This window comes from Neltuma alba, unplaced genomic scaffold (assembly GCF_004799145.2).
Source record: "Neltuma alba isolate B1F8T4 unplaced genomic scaffold, ASM479914v2 tig00003766_pilon, whole genome shotgun sequence".
Taxonomy (NCBI): domain Eukaryota; kingdom Viridiplantae; phylum Streptophyta; class Magnoliopsida; order Fabales; family Fabaceae; genus Neltuma; species Neltuma alba.
In genome coordinates this window covers 43,064-58,595 of record NW_021633420.1, presented here as the reverse complement: position 1 = coordinate 58,595, position 15,532 = coordinate 43,064, and the positions used below count along the sequence as shown (strand labels likewise).

Below are 15,532 nucleotides of genomic sequence, written 5' to 3'. Positions count from 1 at the left end.
ATTAAAAAAAAGAATGAAAATGTGAGAGTACTTTTTAATTTGTTTGTGAAGTGAGGGATTGCAATTTGCAAATGCCCCATTATATAACCGTACAAGAGTGTACCTTCTGAATGGAATAGACATTATGATGATTTCAACCATTATCTCTTTATATATGGACGGACACTATGTTTTGCTGTTCTTCTCCACATCTCGTTAGGTAATGTCAATTTTCCTGTTTTATATGCTTACACCTACTACCAACACCCAAGACTGAATCAGTCTCTTTGAACTTTGAAGCATTCTCTCTTCACTACATCAATATTTCTCAATCAATTCCAAAGACGAATAAGAAATCATATTATAATGAGTACACATGAATTAATCATTCTCTTTCCTGCTTGCTTGGCTATGCAAAGAAATCTGAAAGAGCAGCGAGTGAACTGGGAAAAATAACAGTGCAATTAAACCTCATCGTTTTCTTCCATTGCTTTCGTTAAACAAAGAGTCAGCCAGCAACACAAAAACAATAAATGATGACGGAAACCGGGAAATCTTCGAGGAAGTTGAGAAAGAGTTTCTTGGAACGAACATAGTTCTCATCACATTTAAGGTTGCAGCTTTGGTTTTGATTTTGTGCTTAACATTAATTAAATAACTACATCTACATGTCGTCTCTTGAGAGCTTGTTTAGAAGAGCAGTGATAAGAGCATCTCTTTTCTCAGCCCTAGCTTCTTCTCTAAGCCTTCGTTGTTCTTCCCTCTCTCTCCATCTCTGATCCATCATTATCTTCTCATTCTCCAATGCCTCCATTGTTTGTCTCCATTCTAGCTCCTTCATTCTTCTCTCCTTCTCTCTCGCTTCATAAGCTTCCATCCACTGTGCCTCCATTTGCATCTGTTGCCTCATAAACTCCTGCAATATCTCCTTCATATTCTTCAAGCTATCATTAATACTACTGCTGCCGCTACTGTAATTACCACTACTGCCCTTTCCCTTCTTCTTCTTCTTTCTGCTGCTACTCGGAGTACCTTTCTGATCTCCTTCACTGTCTTCTTTGTTGTTATTGTCATCTTCTTCTTCCTCTTCATCTGACGAGAGATTATGCGGCGCCTTCTTCTTCGATCCGCCACCTCCTTCGGCTTCTGCCAAAATCACTCTCTGCATCCTACTTGTGAAAATCAACTGAAGCTCGTTGTAAAATGGGAAGTGCTGCCTCAGGGATTCTGGCTCCATTGTTTCACATCCCTTCATCAAATCTCACAGATGCACAGATAATTCTATGTAAGACGCGTGAACCTCGCAACCCTGAATATATACTATATATGCGTACTCGTGGTCTCATGCATCATCTATACTGGACAAACACAAAGTATAGATAGACCCGACATGTTACACGATATGCAGATTGCAGAAATATGGGATACTAAATATACTTTTTGAGAGACATATGTATATAGTTTTGTTTTTTCCATGGCTATTGGATAGGTTGGAGTAGGTAGTTAGAACTTTCCTCACAGTTTCTTGACACGAAAATTCATAGATATACACGAAGATGTCAAATGGTTTACCTGGGATTATTAACAAAAGGACCACTTTTACAAGCAACTAGAGGATAAAAAAGAGATGGGTCATGAAAAATTTAGAGCATATGGGTGAAATCGTAACAGTTAAATCGAGAATGACCCTAAGTTACACTTTTGTGTAAAGTATACTTGTGATGGGAAAGAAAACGGGATTCGGTGAAGATAGAGGGTTTTGATTGAAGTTTTTAGGAGTCATCGGTAGATTCGATACCTTGTACCTGGTGGCGAGGTTTTTCCACTTGCACTTGCACTGCTCTGGGCTTCGAAAGTAACCCTTTTCCTTCATCCTATTGGAAATAACTTCCCATAATTGCTTGTTCCTCTTCGTCTCCATAAAAGCCTGATCCAGCTCTGCCCTCATCATCAAGAACTCCTTCGTTTCTTGAATACTCCATTGAGGAAACCTGTCTCCGACATCAACGTTAACCGAAACACCCCCGATACTATGTTGCTGCTGGTGGTGGTGATGATGTTGCTGTGGTTGCTGTTGTGATTGACGATGGAGATGAAGAGGATGAAGATGAGGATGATGATGGAGATGATGCCCCTCCATTAAATTAAACCGTCAAATCTTGAACTCTATGATAAAAGCATAGATTTATAAAGTAGAGCTTGGAAAACAAGGAACAGAAGAAGATTGGAATTTCTGCGCTAAGGAGAGAGAAAAGACGGAGAAAGAGAAAGAAAGATTTATATATATGTGGTGGTGTCAAGTGTGAACAGGCAGGTGTGAATCGTGCAAGGAGACGGGAAGAAAAAATGGGCAGAGAACGAGATTTGATTTCCTATCCGCTTAGGTGTTTCTATTAATAATATTTATTTATTTATTATTATTCGTCCAGATTTGAGAAAACTTTTCCTTTTCCTTTCTCTTTCAGTCTGTCTCTTTATTTTCTTTATTTTGTATTTTTTCATTGCTATTTGAACCCATGAATGCTTACAGTCCCTTTGCGGTCTCATCTATCTGTCTACGCGTAAACTGTTTGGAAAAAATCACAACTAAGTACCCAGAATATGAAAACTCATATAAGGATCCCACCAATCATTTATTTTAAATAATTAAATTTTAAAGTTAATATAATTTTTAGTCCTCAAATTTATTTTTATTCCTCAAGTTTAAATCATAAATTTTGATTCCTAAAAATACAAAATATTTAAATTTTTATTAAATTATTTCAAATAAAAAATCTCAAGAACCAAAACTTATTATTTAAAACTTAAGAGACCAGAATTAAAACAAAGACAAACTTAATAAATTAAAATTATATTAACAGTGAACTTTAATATCATGTCCACTAACCAAAAAATTTTAATATGATGTTGTTATTTGAATCGAGTTTTGACAAATATTAATAAATATTAAATATAGTTATATACGGCTGTAAAATGAATTTTTTAGAAGTTGGGTCCTTATTTGTGATTTTCATGACTTATGTTTCTCTCTTTCTCCGCTCTTCATCTTTTATTTTATTAGCGTTCCCACTTCCCATTGCGTCTACGTGGCGTCAGGCTGACGAGAAAGTCGCGCCTAGTGGTGGGACATTTATTCGCTACGACCATGACCACAAAACATAACTTGAACTGCAAGCTTTTCTTTCCTTTTGTATTTATAATTATATTATTTGTAGCAATACAGTAATTGTTGTTGCTATTATTATTAACAGAAAATAATTTCAACTGATAATTTTTTTATTTTTTATTTTGAATTGAAAACTGATAATTTTATTTATAGTGTTAGGCTTCTCCTTTATCTCTTTTGCTTTATTTTAATTCAACTTTCTCTTCGTCCCGTGCAAGGAAAAGGCTTCGAGACTGTACGAGACGCCGTAACCCCTAGATTTGTCGAACCTGGATTCCCATATCTATAAACACAAGAAAAGTATATTTCTTTATGGTTATTTTTCTTTTTCTTAAACAAAAATACAAAGTTTGGATCATAAAATTGAGTGGGCCACTCCTTCCCTGATCACATACGCGGCTTGCTGTCACGTCCCACGTGGAGAGGCCTACCATCGGCTTCCACGTGGCATCCATGCGGGTCCACAAGAAAGAAGCGTGGGACCCACGAGTCTCAGGTCGCACCGATGACCAGATCAGGGGTCCTATTCCGTATGACGGCATGCCTTCTCCTTTGCCCAATAAAATGGGGTTCGAGACCTCGAGTCTTTTGGCGCAGAACCCAAAAAAGGGCAAAAATTTATTATCAAGAATAAAATTTTTATTATAATAAATAATAAAGATTTAATTATAAAAATACGAAAATATGCAAGCCGGATCGGGAAGATGAGGAGTTGGGTGCGTCTCAGTTTCTGCCGGGCCAATGAAAGTCCATGAGACAGGCGAGAATGTCAAAACGGGCGATGTAACTCAACGGAGTAGGTGAACAGAAGGGATCGTGGGGTGACCGGGATGCTGCCAGGTGGCTTGTTACGGTGAGGGGGGTAGCTGGGAATCGAAGCCTTAATTGACATATTAAGAGGAAATTCGAAGGGTAAAAACTTTTCAAGTCCTTGACCAGCGTCACTAAGTGGAAGGAATTATAGGAAAGGCAGTGCAGTGATGACGACGGCAACAATTAAGTGATTGATACCCACTCCAATCTTCTTATGTGCTATGCTACTTTTCCAAGAGATCCTCGAAACATTCTGAGGTCTTTCTTAAGTTTAAATGCGGATATTCTCTTATTAAAGACTATTATTTGAGTGACTCGTAAACATTAAATACGAATATCTCTCTTAGCAGAAATTCGAATATTAGTTCATCGTAAAAGATTAACTTTTTATACTAGATTCAACTGCCACTTGTTCAAATCCCATTTAGATTTGGTTTTATGAAGCCATTAATTTGATGTTATAAGATGTGGGGATCTAAATAACTACCATGATAAAAATCATGGGCTAAGGTTTTTCATGTCATGCAGGATAAGACTGGGTTTAATTAGTGTCAAGGACATGTTGCCTGTGTATTATTCGATCGTGTGTTTTGATATGTTATTGTCGATTTGGTATTGGACCTGGGAATCAGATGTATTTTAAATGTCTTATATAGGCGTCAATTATTTGGAATTATAATTTTTTATTTTCTAAAAAATTAATTAATCAAGCATTATTGGGCAGTTGGAAATAAAATACTAATAATTAATATAGTTTGATGTTCACGTGCATTCTTTTAAAGCTCCACAATTGGAGTAAATCCAGGCAAATTCAGGGAGAGCAATCACTTGGTGGAAATTCTATTAATTTAATTAGAATCTGCGTTAAGGATATGGTACATAGGAGCATACAGGAGTTATTAGATTAGCCTCCATACTTTAAGGTGAATTATCACTCTCTTTTAGGACACCCGTATATATTAAAAGTGAGACTCGTTTTTTGTGCATTTTTTTTTCTTATTATCCTATTTAAAGCCACTTCAAGAAATCGAATTTAAGTTTGTCACGAGATTTTTTTTTTATGTATTACATATATGAATTTCAAAGTGAGACCCGTTATTCATAATTTTTGATACACGAAAGTCTAGGTGAGTTTGGTCTCAGGAACTCGTCAAGGTCAGGATATACTTCCAGGCTCAGAGAGCGTTTACAGAAGTATTTACAAAGTCCTTACATCGAGGAGTTACCAACAAAGTCTTCACATCGACAATAGGATTCAAATTCATGATCTTGTAAATTATAAGCTGACTTTTTACCAACTCCGTTACTCATAATTTAGTTAGTATTAATAAGACTTGTTGTAGGATTTGTCTGATACGTAATACACATTGACATATCAGACACTTACATGTGTGTTAAAACCGATGCAGTTGTTAGAGGTCATGTTAAGGTGTACGGAGGGTATTTTTGACTTTTGGTAGTTTGGTTTCGAAGTTGTGGGCCTTGATTGGACCTGAGGTTGTTGTTGTTCTTTTTCATCGGCCAACGACCTGAGGGAGTTTTAATTTAATTGGCCGGAGCCTGAGGTGCTGTTCAAAGATGAATGAATTGTGAATATGTATCTGAAGTTAGTTAAGATTGAGTGGGATATCGCGATGACTAAATATATTATTTTGAGATAAGCTTCACGTCGGGTTGCTACATGTCTTGTGGAGTTACAGAAAATTTGATTAATTAAATTGCGTAAATATGTTTGAAATACCACCTCCGGTTCTTAATATAAGACCTCATTTAACTTGTACTGTGGTTCTAAATATAATACTCTAATATATTTTGTCTCTCATATTTATTCTTCTTTTTTCCCAAAATAGTCTTTTTAATTAAGAATAGTAGTTCTGACTAATAAACTTGATTAGTAAGGATATTTTAGGAAAGACAATACATATTTATTACAAATAACGTAACGTAACTAATTAATCTTTCCAAATTAGTCAACTGGCTCTTATATTTAAAATTAGAGGTCGTATTATTTAAGTTATTATTACAACAAGGCAAAGTTAAAATGTTACAAGAATTACACCGACTAAAGAAGAAAAAAATTAATGGTATAATGTATCAAGCCAATATAGAGAGTTAGCTTGGTTTAATTTCTAGATTATTTACTGTATAACCCATCAAGTTTGTATTTAGGACTACAGCAGACGTGTGTTTATATTTTAATTGTTGTGATGAAAAATTAAAACAAAGATGGATGGAGATAGAGTGGAAGATTTGTGGGGTTGGGATGCATGGTTGTTGGTTATAGAAATATGTTTGTTCGGTTGGTTCCAAATTGTAGGTGCCTCGTCTTTGACTTCTCTGTATTATATTGCTCGTACTTCTCACATGCGTTGAAATAATTGAAGGAAATAGGTACCACTTTAATATATACTACCTCCAATTCTAATTATAACTTTTTTTAAACTATAAACGATATATTATAATTAAGCCCGGAGATAGTAAATGACAATATATGATCTTGTGATTTGTTAAATAGCATGATGATAGTGAAGCTCTTGTCGACTTTAAAAAAAAAAAATTGTCTTTTTTATAAAATGACTTTTTTTAGAAGTAATTTTATAAGTAACTATGTGAGATAAGTTTTATGTTACATGAAAATACTTTTTTTTAATTGATTCTGATGTTTTTCATACACTTCCTATAAACTCACTCTGTCACCGCTAATTAGGACTTTTAAAGGTTGGCACTCGAGCTCTGGTCGCAAAAATCCTGACAGTAAAATGACTTTACTATCCTTGTAGCAAAATGTTGGTTGTTCCTCTAATTAATTTAACACAATTAAAGTGATGACAAATTTGCCAAAACTCCAACCAAGAATGCTTTTGGTGAGAGGGAGGAACAGAGTTCATCATCATCGCCACCATGCATTGTTGATACCGTACAGTGCTTACGCATGTGCTTGCGTTATATGTCCAGGATTACTATCACTTTTTTCAAGTTAAAAAGGGTCGGTGGGGCTCCAAACCCGACGCCATTATCTGATATTTTCCATTAGTAGAAATTTATATATTTATTTATCCGCAGTTCAAGATACACCTATATCTTCATATTTATATGCAATAAAAAATTATTAAAAAAATTCATAAGTTCATTGTCAACTCTACATCTCAAATTCTAACTCACAATTGAGTTATGTTATTTTACTTGTTCCCGCTGCAAACTCACATATCCATGCTCGTTTTTGGATCATTCATTTCAATGGACAAGAATTGAGAATTATACACATTTTTATTACAATTTAGTTTACCTTTTTTTTAAGCTTCTATCCCGTATACGTTGCTATGCATATATTATCTTTGATCTTTAATATAAGAGCCAGTTAGAAATTCAATTTGATCTTAAGTATAAAACTTCAATTTATTTTGTTTTCAATATTTATCTATTTTGCTACCAAATAATCCCTATGGTCACATAAAAAGATAATTTTGATGCGCATGATTGATATGGGTAGTTTAGAAAAAAAATAATATCTATTTATTACAAATAATTAATTTAACTATTTTTTTAAAATACTTACAAATTAATTCTCTAGTTTTTATATTAATAACCAGAGGTAGCATTTTTCTTAAACGTTTAAATAAATCTTGGAATGTTGTTCTAGACTATTAATGATTAAGGCAATGGATGACATCACAGATTAGACTTGTTAAGAACTACTAGTTCTACCCAAATGAGCGAAGCAGTACGTAGTTCTAATAATCTTTGTGTCTTATTAATACATTACTATGAACAATTTAGGATATGTGAGCTGAGTTTTAATTTAATTTGTATATTGGTTTTGATTGATATGTAAGCTGATTTCTTTTTTCCTTTAATTTTTTGTTAATTAATCATCAGACAAAGAAGATAGCCCGTTATGATTTTGTTAAGGAGTTGAGATTGATACGGTTGGAGATAACTCTGTACGTTGATAAATGACAAAGCTTTAGTGACGACCACATACATTTAATTAAAAAGAACAAGAATGCAGAAAATTAATAAAGGATCCAAATTAATTAACGAGATATTCATATAAGAGTAGTTTGAGAATTCAAGGTGATTAATGACATTTGAATTAAACAAAAAGATGTAAATATATGAGTATGGAGGAAAAAAACTTGATCTGAATTAGTCGGTTACTTGAATACCTGATAATAGGATTATATCAAAAAATTAAAAAAAAAAGAGTATGGAGGGGAGCCTAATATTATCTTCATGATCGCCCGATTGGTATCCCTTGCACGCATCAAACTCAAAAGCATACATTTATTTATGTCTTTGTTGATAAAAACAGATCATGTAGTCATTTCAATGCTTCACCCCTCAACAAGTGTTCATGTTTAATTTTTGTGCGTATTAAAATTAATTAAGTGTGTATAAATCAAAAAATTTAAATGATTAACATTTAGGAATTTGACAGCACTAATTGAATCCCTTCAGTACTCTTCCCAATTATTATGCCGTTAGACTAATTACTCCCTCGCTCCCTTTAATTATATGCTACGAGTAAGACTTTTTTAACTAACTTCCAACCCTAAAATTAAAAAAAAAAAACAGTTGACATCATTAAAAACTATCTACCATTTTTCGGATACACTCTTATTTAATAGAATAACTTGATCACGTACACAAATAAATATGAAAAATCTCATTAATTTAAAATATTCAATACGATTTTTTTCTTTGAAAAAACCTCATTTGCTCCTTTTTTTTTGGCCGAAACACCAAAATGCCTTGCATTTTTAAGCTTGGAAAAAGTTTTAAAAAAAGAAATGAAAAAAAGAAGTCTAATAATTTTGAACAGATGGAGTACGTGCGAGGAAAGAGTATGAATGTAATTAAGTAGGATCATGTTTATTTGTCCATACCTATTATTTTTTTCTGTCATGTGCATGAATATTAAGTAATAATAATGTAGATGTAAATGATATGAAAATATGAAATAAATAAATTCCGAATAATATGAAAATCTTGTGCTAGTAATTTATATAGTTGTCTGAATAAAATTAGATGTTGATTTATTGTTCACTGCATGAAATTTAAAATGAACTGTGCTCCTGATAATAACACGACTTGTTATTGTTTTTGCTCAATATAATTTGATAGTATGAGTATTATTCTAGAAACAATTCTATAATTAGACGACGCAGGAGAGAGTAAGAGTCCCATCAGACTCAATCAAATTAATTAATAACCCCAATTGACAGATCCTATTGAAAAGCATGCTCTTCATATATCCAATATCCCATAATATATATGTGTGTGTGTATATATGGGTGTCCATTTTTTCTTTATTATAATATTGTTATTATTTCCCTTTTTCTTTTTTAATATTTGTCGGTCAAGTGTGAACAAACTTTAATCCGCCAGCATAACGAGTGATGATTTAACTAGCTCCCTAGCTAGGGTTCCCTTATCTGTTGTGAAACTGTGTGCGCCTATCGTTCTCACAAACCACGCTCACATCACTTTAATTAAACGTTCATCCTACGAGATTGCATGTATTGCTGCTCTCTCTCTCTCTCTCTATATATATATATGATCACACCAGATTTTTTGCACAATATGTATCGTACCCTCATTAATATATACACAAAATAATTTCCATTGCGCATAAATATCATTCGATTCATATGAACTAGTTTAATTTGCAAAGTTTTCAAATTCACGACATTTGGAGGAAATTTTTTTTATCGAAGGCGACAAAATGAGCTGGAAACTATAGTTTTACTTTAGTAATTGCAAATATAAAAATTATAATACTACCTTTAATTATAAGAACTAGTTGACTGATTTGAGGAGATTAAAGAAATAAGTTAAGTTAGTTATTTATAATAAATAAATGTTGTCTTCCTCAAAATATTTTTGCTAATCAAGGGTATTGGTTATAATTAGTATTATTAGAAGGACTACCTTAGAAAAAATACATAAATATAAGAGACAAAGTGGATTGAGTATTATATTTAGAACCAAAATAAAGGTCAAACGATATCTTATACTACCTTCGGTTTTAATTATAAGAGCTAGTTAACTAATTTGAGGAGATTTAAAAAAATTTAAGTTAGCTATTTGTAATAAATAGGTATTGTATTTTCTAAAATATCGTTACTAATCAAGTGTATTAGCTAGAACTACTATTGTTAGAAGGATTATCTTGAAAAAAAATGTATATATATAAGAGACAAAATGAATTGAGGTCTTATATTTAAGATCAAAATAAAAATAAAATAAAATTTTATATTAAAAGCCGGAGGTAGTAGGTTACATTGTTCATCATATGTGGTGCCAGAGAAAAGAAGGTCCATACGCGGGTCATGGTCGAGTTCAGAATTGTACTTTAATTTAGGCTTTTTATTGTTAAACAAAAGACGTATGTACAAGTTTGTTTCACTCATTTATCTTTTGTTCTGGCATAATTTGATTTAATACGAAATTTATTTTCCACATGGAATATCAATCTGTTCACAGTTTTTTGGGGGGGGGGGGGGGAATATGGTAGCCATTTTGTAAACGACTACTTTTTGGGATGATGAAAGTCATTCCAAGGAAGCAAAATGAACCACGTCGTCACTTTTCTCTGAAAAAGCGGAGGCTTCTATGAGATGCGATACACAACGAGAGAACGCGACTTGACTTCCATAGGATGGGACTATGCCTTCCATTTCCCATCTTTGATTATTTCGTGGCTCACACCAATATGATCTCTATTAATTTCTCGTCTTTCCTTTGACTTCTTTGATCTCTATTTTGACTTTGCCTTTTCTACCTGACCTGCAACTTAATTTGCTTACAGGACGTTGAGCCTGAACTATAAATGTTTAGGTGTGAAAACACTCCCCTTAGTTATGTTGTCCTTGTGGAGTTATTAGCAAAAGTTAGTAGTTTTAATTATTTCATCGTGTTTAATTAAAAGTGGAAACAGACCAGGCAGCCTGTAAGAACGTATAACCTAGCTTGTTTTTCAAAAGAAGGAAGCTCAGATCTATTTGAAGACATATTTAATTTAACATGTCAGATTTAGGCTCTCTGAAAAACATGTTAAGCCTCTTAAAGTGACTTAGGTTTGTTATAAATTTATAATTATAATATATGGGAAAATTAGTTAATATTACTATTGTCAATGCACTCCTTTAATCTATTTTTAAATTTTAATATATAGTTAATTGCTTAATGCTTCCTTGGATTTTGAAGTTTAGTTGACAAGTGAAGATAAAAATATAATTTAAAATAATAAAATTAGTAAATAATATGATCTTTAAATTTTAAAAATATAAATAAAATAGGAAAGAAAAATTTTGTTCTGAGAATGATAAATTAATTAACCTATGTATTATGTTAATTAAATTATGATACCCTATTTATTCACTGTAAAATTAATAATTTTTTATTTATTTACTTGTCTTGATTTTAATTTTCATTTTGCACTTAATCAAAGTCTTGTTTCAAATTTTAACATACAATTACAATTAGTTTTCAATAAGATCCTTTTAAATTGTAATTAATATTTAAAAAAGTACTTATGACTCTAAAATTTAAATGAAAGACAAGACTAAAGGATTAATTATTACATATGTTTTCTTCAACCTTAGCTTTTTTTTTTTTTTAAAACATCACTATGTAATTTGAATTTTTTAAAAATACAAGCTTTAGGCCAGGCCAGGCCAGGTCAGGTCAGACCAGACCAGGTCTTTATACAGACTAGGTTCAAGCTGAAAAATAAACCTGTAACAAGTCATAAGTCAGGTTCAGACTTATAAACTACAGAACAAGTCTTGCTTGTTTCCACCTTTATGTTCAATTTTGAGTTTTTTTTTTTTTTTTTACTTCGACTATTGGCATGGAGCTTGATTAGCAGCTGGGACGGAACCCCAGATCTAGTGCCATCAAAGTCACGACTTATGTCATTAGACCAAATGGTCTTCAGTAATTGCGACACAATTTCTAAGAACACCACAGTAGTACAGCGCACTCACCCGTACATAACACATGTTGGCATGAGGAATAACATCAAAGGAAACGTTCAGTAAAGGTGAGTTTGGTGAAGTGTCACTTAAGTTTGAATTGTAATTTTACTGATATTTCAAAATTAAACCCACGCACCCTCCACTCTTAAATATATGCAATAGATTACTATAGTTAATCTTATATCTAACTAATTTCTAAAGATTAAAAAAATTAACTAAGTTAATTATTCATAAAAAAATATGCATGAATTTTTTTAAAGTAGCCCTATACTTATTTGTATTGGAAACTACCTCTTTATGAATACCACTTAATATGTATAAGGAGAGTCAGGAAAAAAATTATAAATTTAAAGGACAAAGTAGATTATAATATTATATTTAAGACCAAATAAAGCCCTTGTATTAGTTTTTATATTTAGAACAAGACATACCGACATAGTGCTAATTTATATATATTAAAAAAGTTAATTAAATTAATTATTTATAATGTTTGAGATATTGTCAAATACTAAATACAGACAACCCTCTTGAAGATATTCAAATCTTAGTTCTCCTGTGTGGAATTAGTCTCTTCTGTAAAACCCAACCCTATTATTATTATTATTTTTACTAGGCACAGATATTTTCTTGTCAAAAGTTTCTATAGGTTAATATTTTATTTTTCTTGATATAGAGTATTGACCGGCAAAGCAAAAAGTGTAATCAGCCCATTGGACGAGGAAGATAGAACTTGACCTACTAAATCAGCTTCATTGACCCATTCTATGGCGGAAAAGGCCCAATACCAATATGCCTGATTTACATTTTGACTAAGCCAGACCATCCCATGGGAAAAACTAAATAAATGTTTTTATAAAATTTATTTATACAAATTTCATCCTTTTTTTATCTTACAAACACTAATAATGACCTATTTATAATTTGTTTTCATAAAACTTAGAATGATAATAAAATAGATATTATATGTTTTTGGGAGAATATGGCTTTTGGTTTCTATACGGCCAACTTTTGGTCTTGCTATTACCAAACATCATTATACCCTTTCACCATTTTACACTTCATCTCCAAGAAGTGATATTACCAACGTTGATCATACATAATTCTATAGACTAAAAATTATTTTTTTAAAAAATATTTTATTAGTAAATAAATGGTAATTTGACTAGGTACCAGATTTTCTATATAAAGGTATATAAAGGTATATTCTTAATCAAGTATAAACAAAACAACCCCAACAATCTCAACAACGACACAATCAAAACATATACTCCTCCGGTCCTTAATATAGGACCTAATTGTTGAGTTGGTTTTGGTCCTAAATATAAGACTCATTTATCATATTTATCAATTTTCTCTAAATTACCCCTATAGATACTCCTTCAACCATAATCAAGTAAAAGAGGAAGAAGGGATATTAAAACAAGATGATTATGGTATTTTAGGAAAAACGTGTTACATTTTTTATAATTAACTGACTTACCTAACTTTCTTAATCTAATCAAATTAGTTAAATGGGTTTTATATTAAGGACCGGAGTACTTTCTTTATCAATTGCTTTTTCAGCCAACAAACAGATTTTTTTGAAACATGAATATGCATGCTAACAGAAAATCAATATACTCTTTTTTTTGGTCACCACGCTCATAGTTTTTTTTTAATTAACCAATAATTAATTATTGTCAGCAAATGAGTTAAACAGATTTGACACCCCATTTTCTTGTGATTAACATCAATCACATATGTGTCCATCCAACTTTTCCCCTTGTTTTAGTTTCCTTCGGAACAAAGAATCTGACTTGGATCTGGCCTTTCTGGCTTTTCTCCTTTTCAGTGGCAAAAAAATTGGAATTACCTGAAATGTTGAGTCTGAGAAGACAAAAGAATCAGAAAAAAAAGTTTTAAAAAAAAATGTCACGGTGATTTCGTCCAAAAAATAACAATGACATGTCAAATATTGTATGAATTATTTGTCTCGTTTATGTCATCTCGGAGGGGAAAAAGGAATGAATTCTAGAAATTAATTATATTTCAATATTTTGTGGTCATCAACTTATCATATACTACTATTAAAATGAAACTGGTGTCTGTGAGGGTTTGTGATCCCCATGTGAAGATTCACAGGTTGATTTGAAGATTTGGGGGGGATATGTTGGGTTATAGGAGAAAATGGATTCCCAATTTCAAATTCAGGGATTTTCCTAAAATAAAAATTTTCCCAGAAATAATCATGTGGATGGTCCCACAAAATAAAAAATCAATAAAAAAACAAAAAAGTAACAAGCTGCTCATATATATATATATATATACACAGACTCTAATAAACTATAATTTGCCATAAAATGTGAGAGAATGCATTCTCTTAAGACGTCTCAAAATCAGGCTGACATTATGGCCCAACCCAACAGAGTTCGGCCAGAAAGATTGCTTTTAGTGACCAACAAAGAAAACCCAAGCAAAGTATAAATAATATGGGGAGCAAATCCCATTTTTAATATATAAGAAAATAAATTGATTTTTTTAAAAGCCAATGTATAATGGGGTAACAAAGTTTAATTCAGAATTCAAGTAGAATATTGCATTCTTTTGTTTGGTTTAATTCTGAAGGAGATTTAGTGGCAAAATGTTCCTAGCCCATGCGGGTTAAATTTCAGGCTTTCTGGCTTCTGATATGGTGCAACCTTGAAAAGTTTTTTTTAGAAGTATTTTTTTTGTAAAACGAGAGAAACTCTTCTACATGTTTATTTCGTAAACCGTAAAAAATATTTTTCAAATCATAGTTTGGTTCCCATTCAAATACCCCATGATCTGATTGTCTCTCTTAGATTGCTTTTCCTAGTGAATATCTCGTCTTTTGGGTTTTTTTTAAAAAAAATAATATTTTGCCGCGCCTTTATTTTTTGAAGCAAGTTAAATTTGCTTTTTTAAAATAAAAGTTTAATTTACTTTATTCAAGACGAGAATCAAATCTGAAAAATGATTCGTCTCTGTCCTCTTTCTCCTGTCTCTCGCGTCCCTCTCTCTGTTTTTTTCCGTGTTTGTTTCGTCATTTCTCTGCTTCCAACGAGGAGAAAATCAATATAAAATATAATAGCATCCTAAGCCATGCACAATTAAAAAAAAAAAAAAACTAGTCCTACGTGTCAAATATTTATATCAGAAACAGATTATGATTACTAGACATAACTCCCGTCTATTGCGTGTATTTTAAAATACATCCTCTTATTCTTAATATAAAATATAATTATTAAATTAATTTTGATTTTAAATATAAAACATATTTTTCATATTTATTAAATTTTTTAAAATTATTTCTATAGATAGTCCTCAACCATAATCAAATAAGTAAGGAATAGAGGATATTAAGAAAAATAATTATAGTGTTTTAGGAAAAACATGTCATATATTTTGTAATTAATTAACTAACCTAATTTTTTTAATCTAATTAAATTAATTAATATATCTCATATTAAGAATTAGATAAATATATATGATTAAAACAGTTCTTTTTTTTTGCTGAAACCTCAAAAACTTACTAAGCCAATTAAAGGCTACTTACTAGCAACATCTGCATAAGCCTGGGGCTGGACAATCT

At 31.8% G+C, this 15,532-nt stretch overlaps 1 protein-coding gene across 1 annotated transcript; it reads right to left on the bottom strand.

Annotated features, from left to right (window-relative positions):
• Positions 1 to 629: 629 nt before the first annotated feature.
• Positions 630 to 2,163, bottom strand: LOC114742446 (trihelix transcription factor GT-3b-like). Its single transcript, XM_028930709.1, has 2 exons — positions 1,778 to 2,163; positions 630 to 1,228 (listed from the first exon to the last, which is right to left on the bottom strand). The coding sequence occupies exons 1-2, from the start codon at positions 2,117 to 2,119 to the stop codon at positions 644 to 646; spliced, it is 927 nt and encodes a 308-aa protein (XP_028786542.1). The 5' UTR covers positions 2,120 to 2,163; the 3' UTR covers positions 630 to 643.
• Between the last annotated feature and the right edge of the window lie 13,369 nt (positions 2,164 to 15,532).

Excerpts from the sequence above, each read along its gene's own strand:
- LOC114742446 (XM_028930709.1), bottom strand. The coding sequence starts at position 2,119 with ATGGAGGGGCATCATCTCCATCATCATCCTCATCTTCATCCTCTTCAT. Across the intron at positions 1,229-1,777 it reads ACCTCGCCACCAGGTACAAG|GGATGTGAAACAATGGAGCC; the intron begins GTATCGAATCTA and ends GATTTGATGAAG.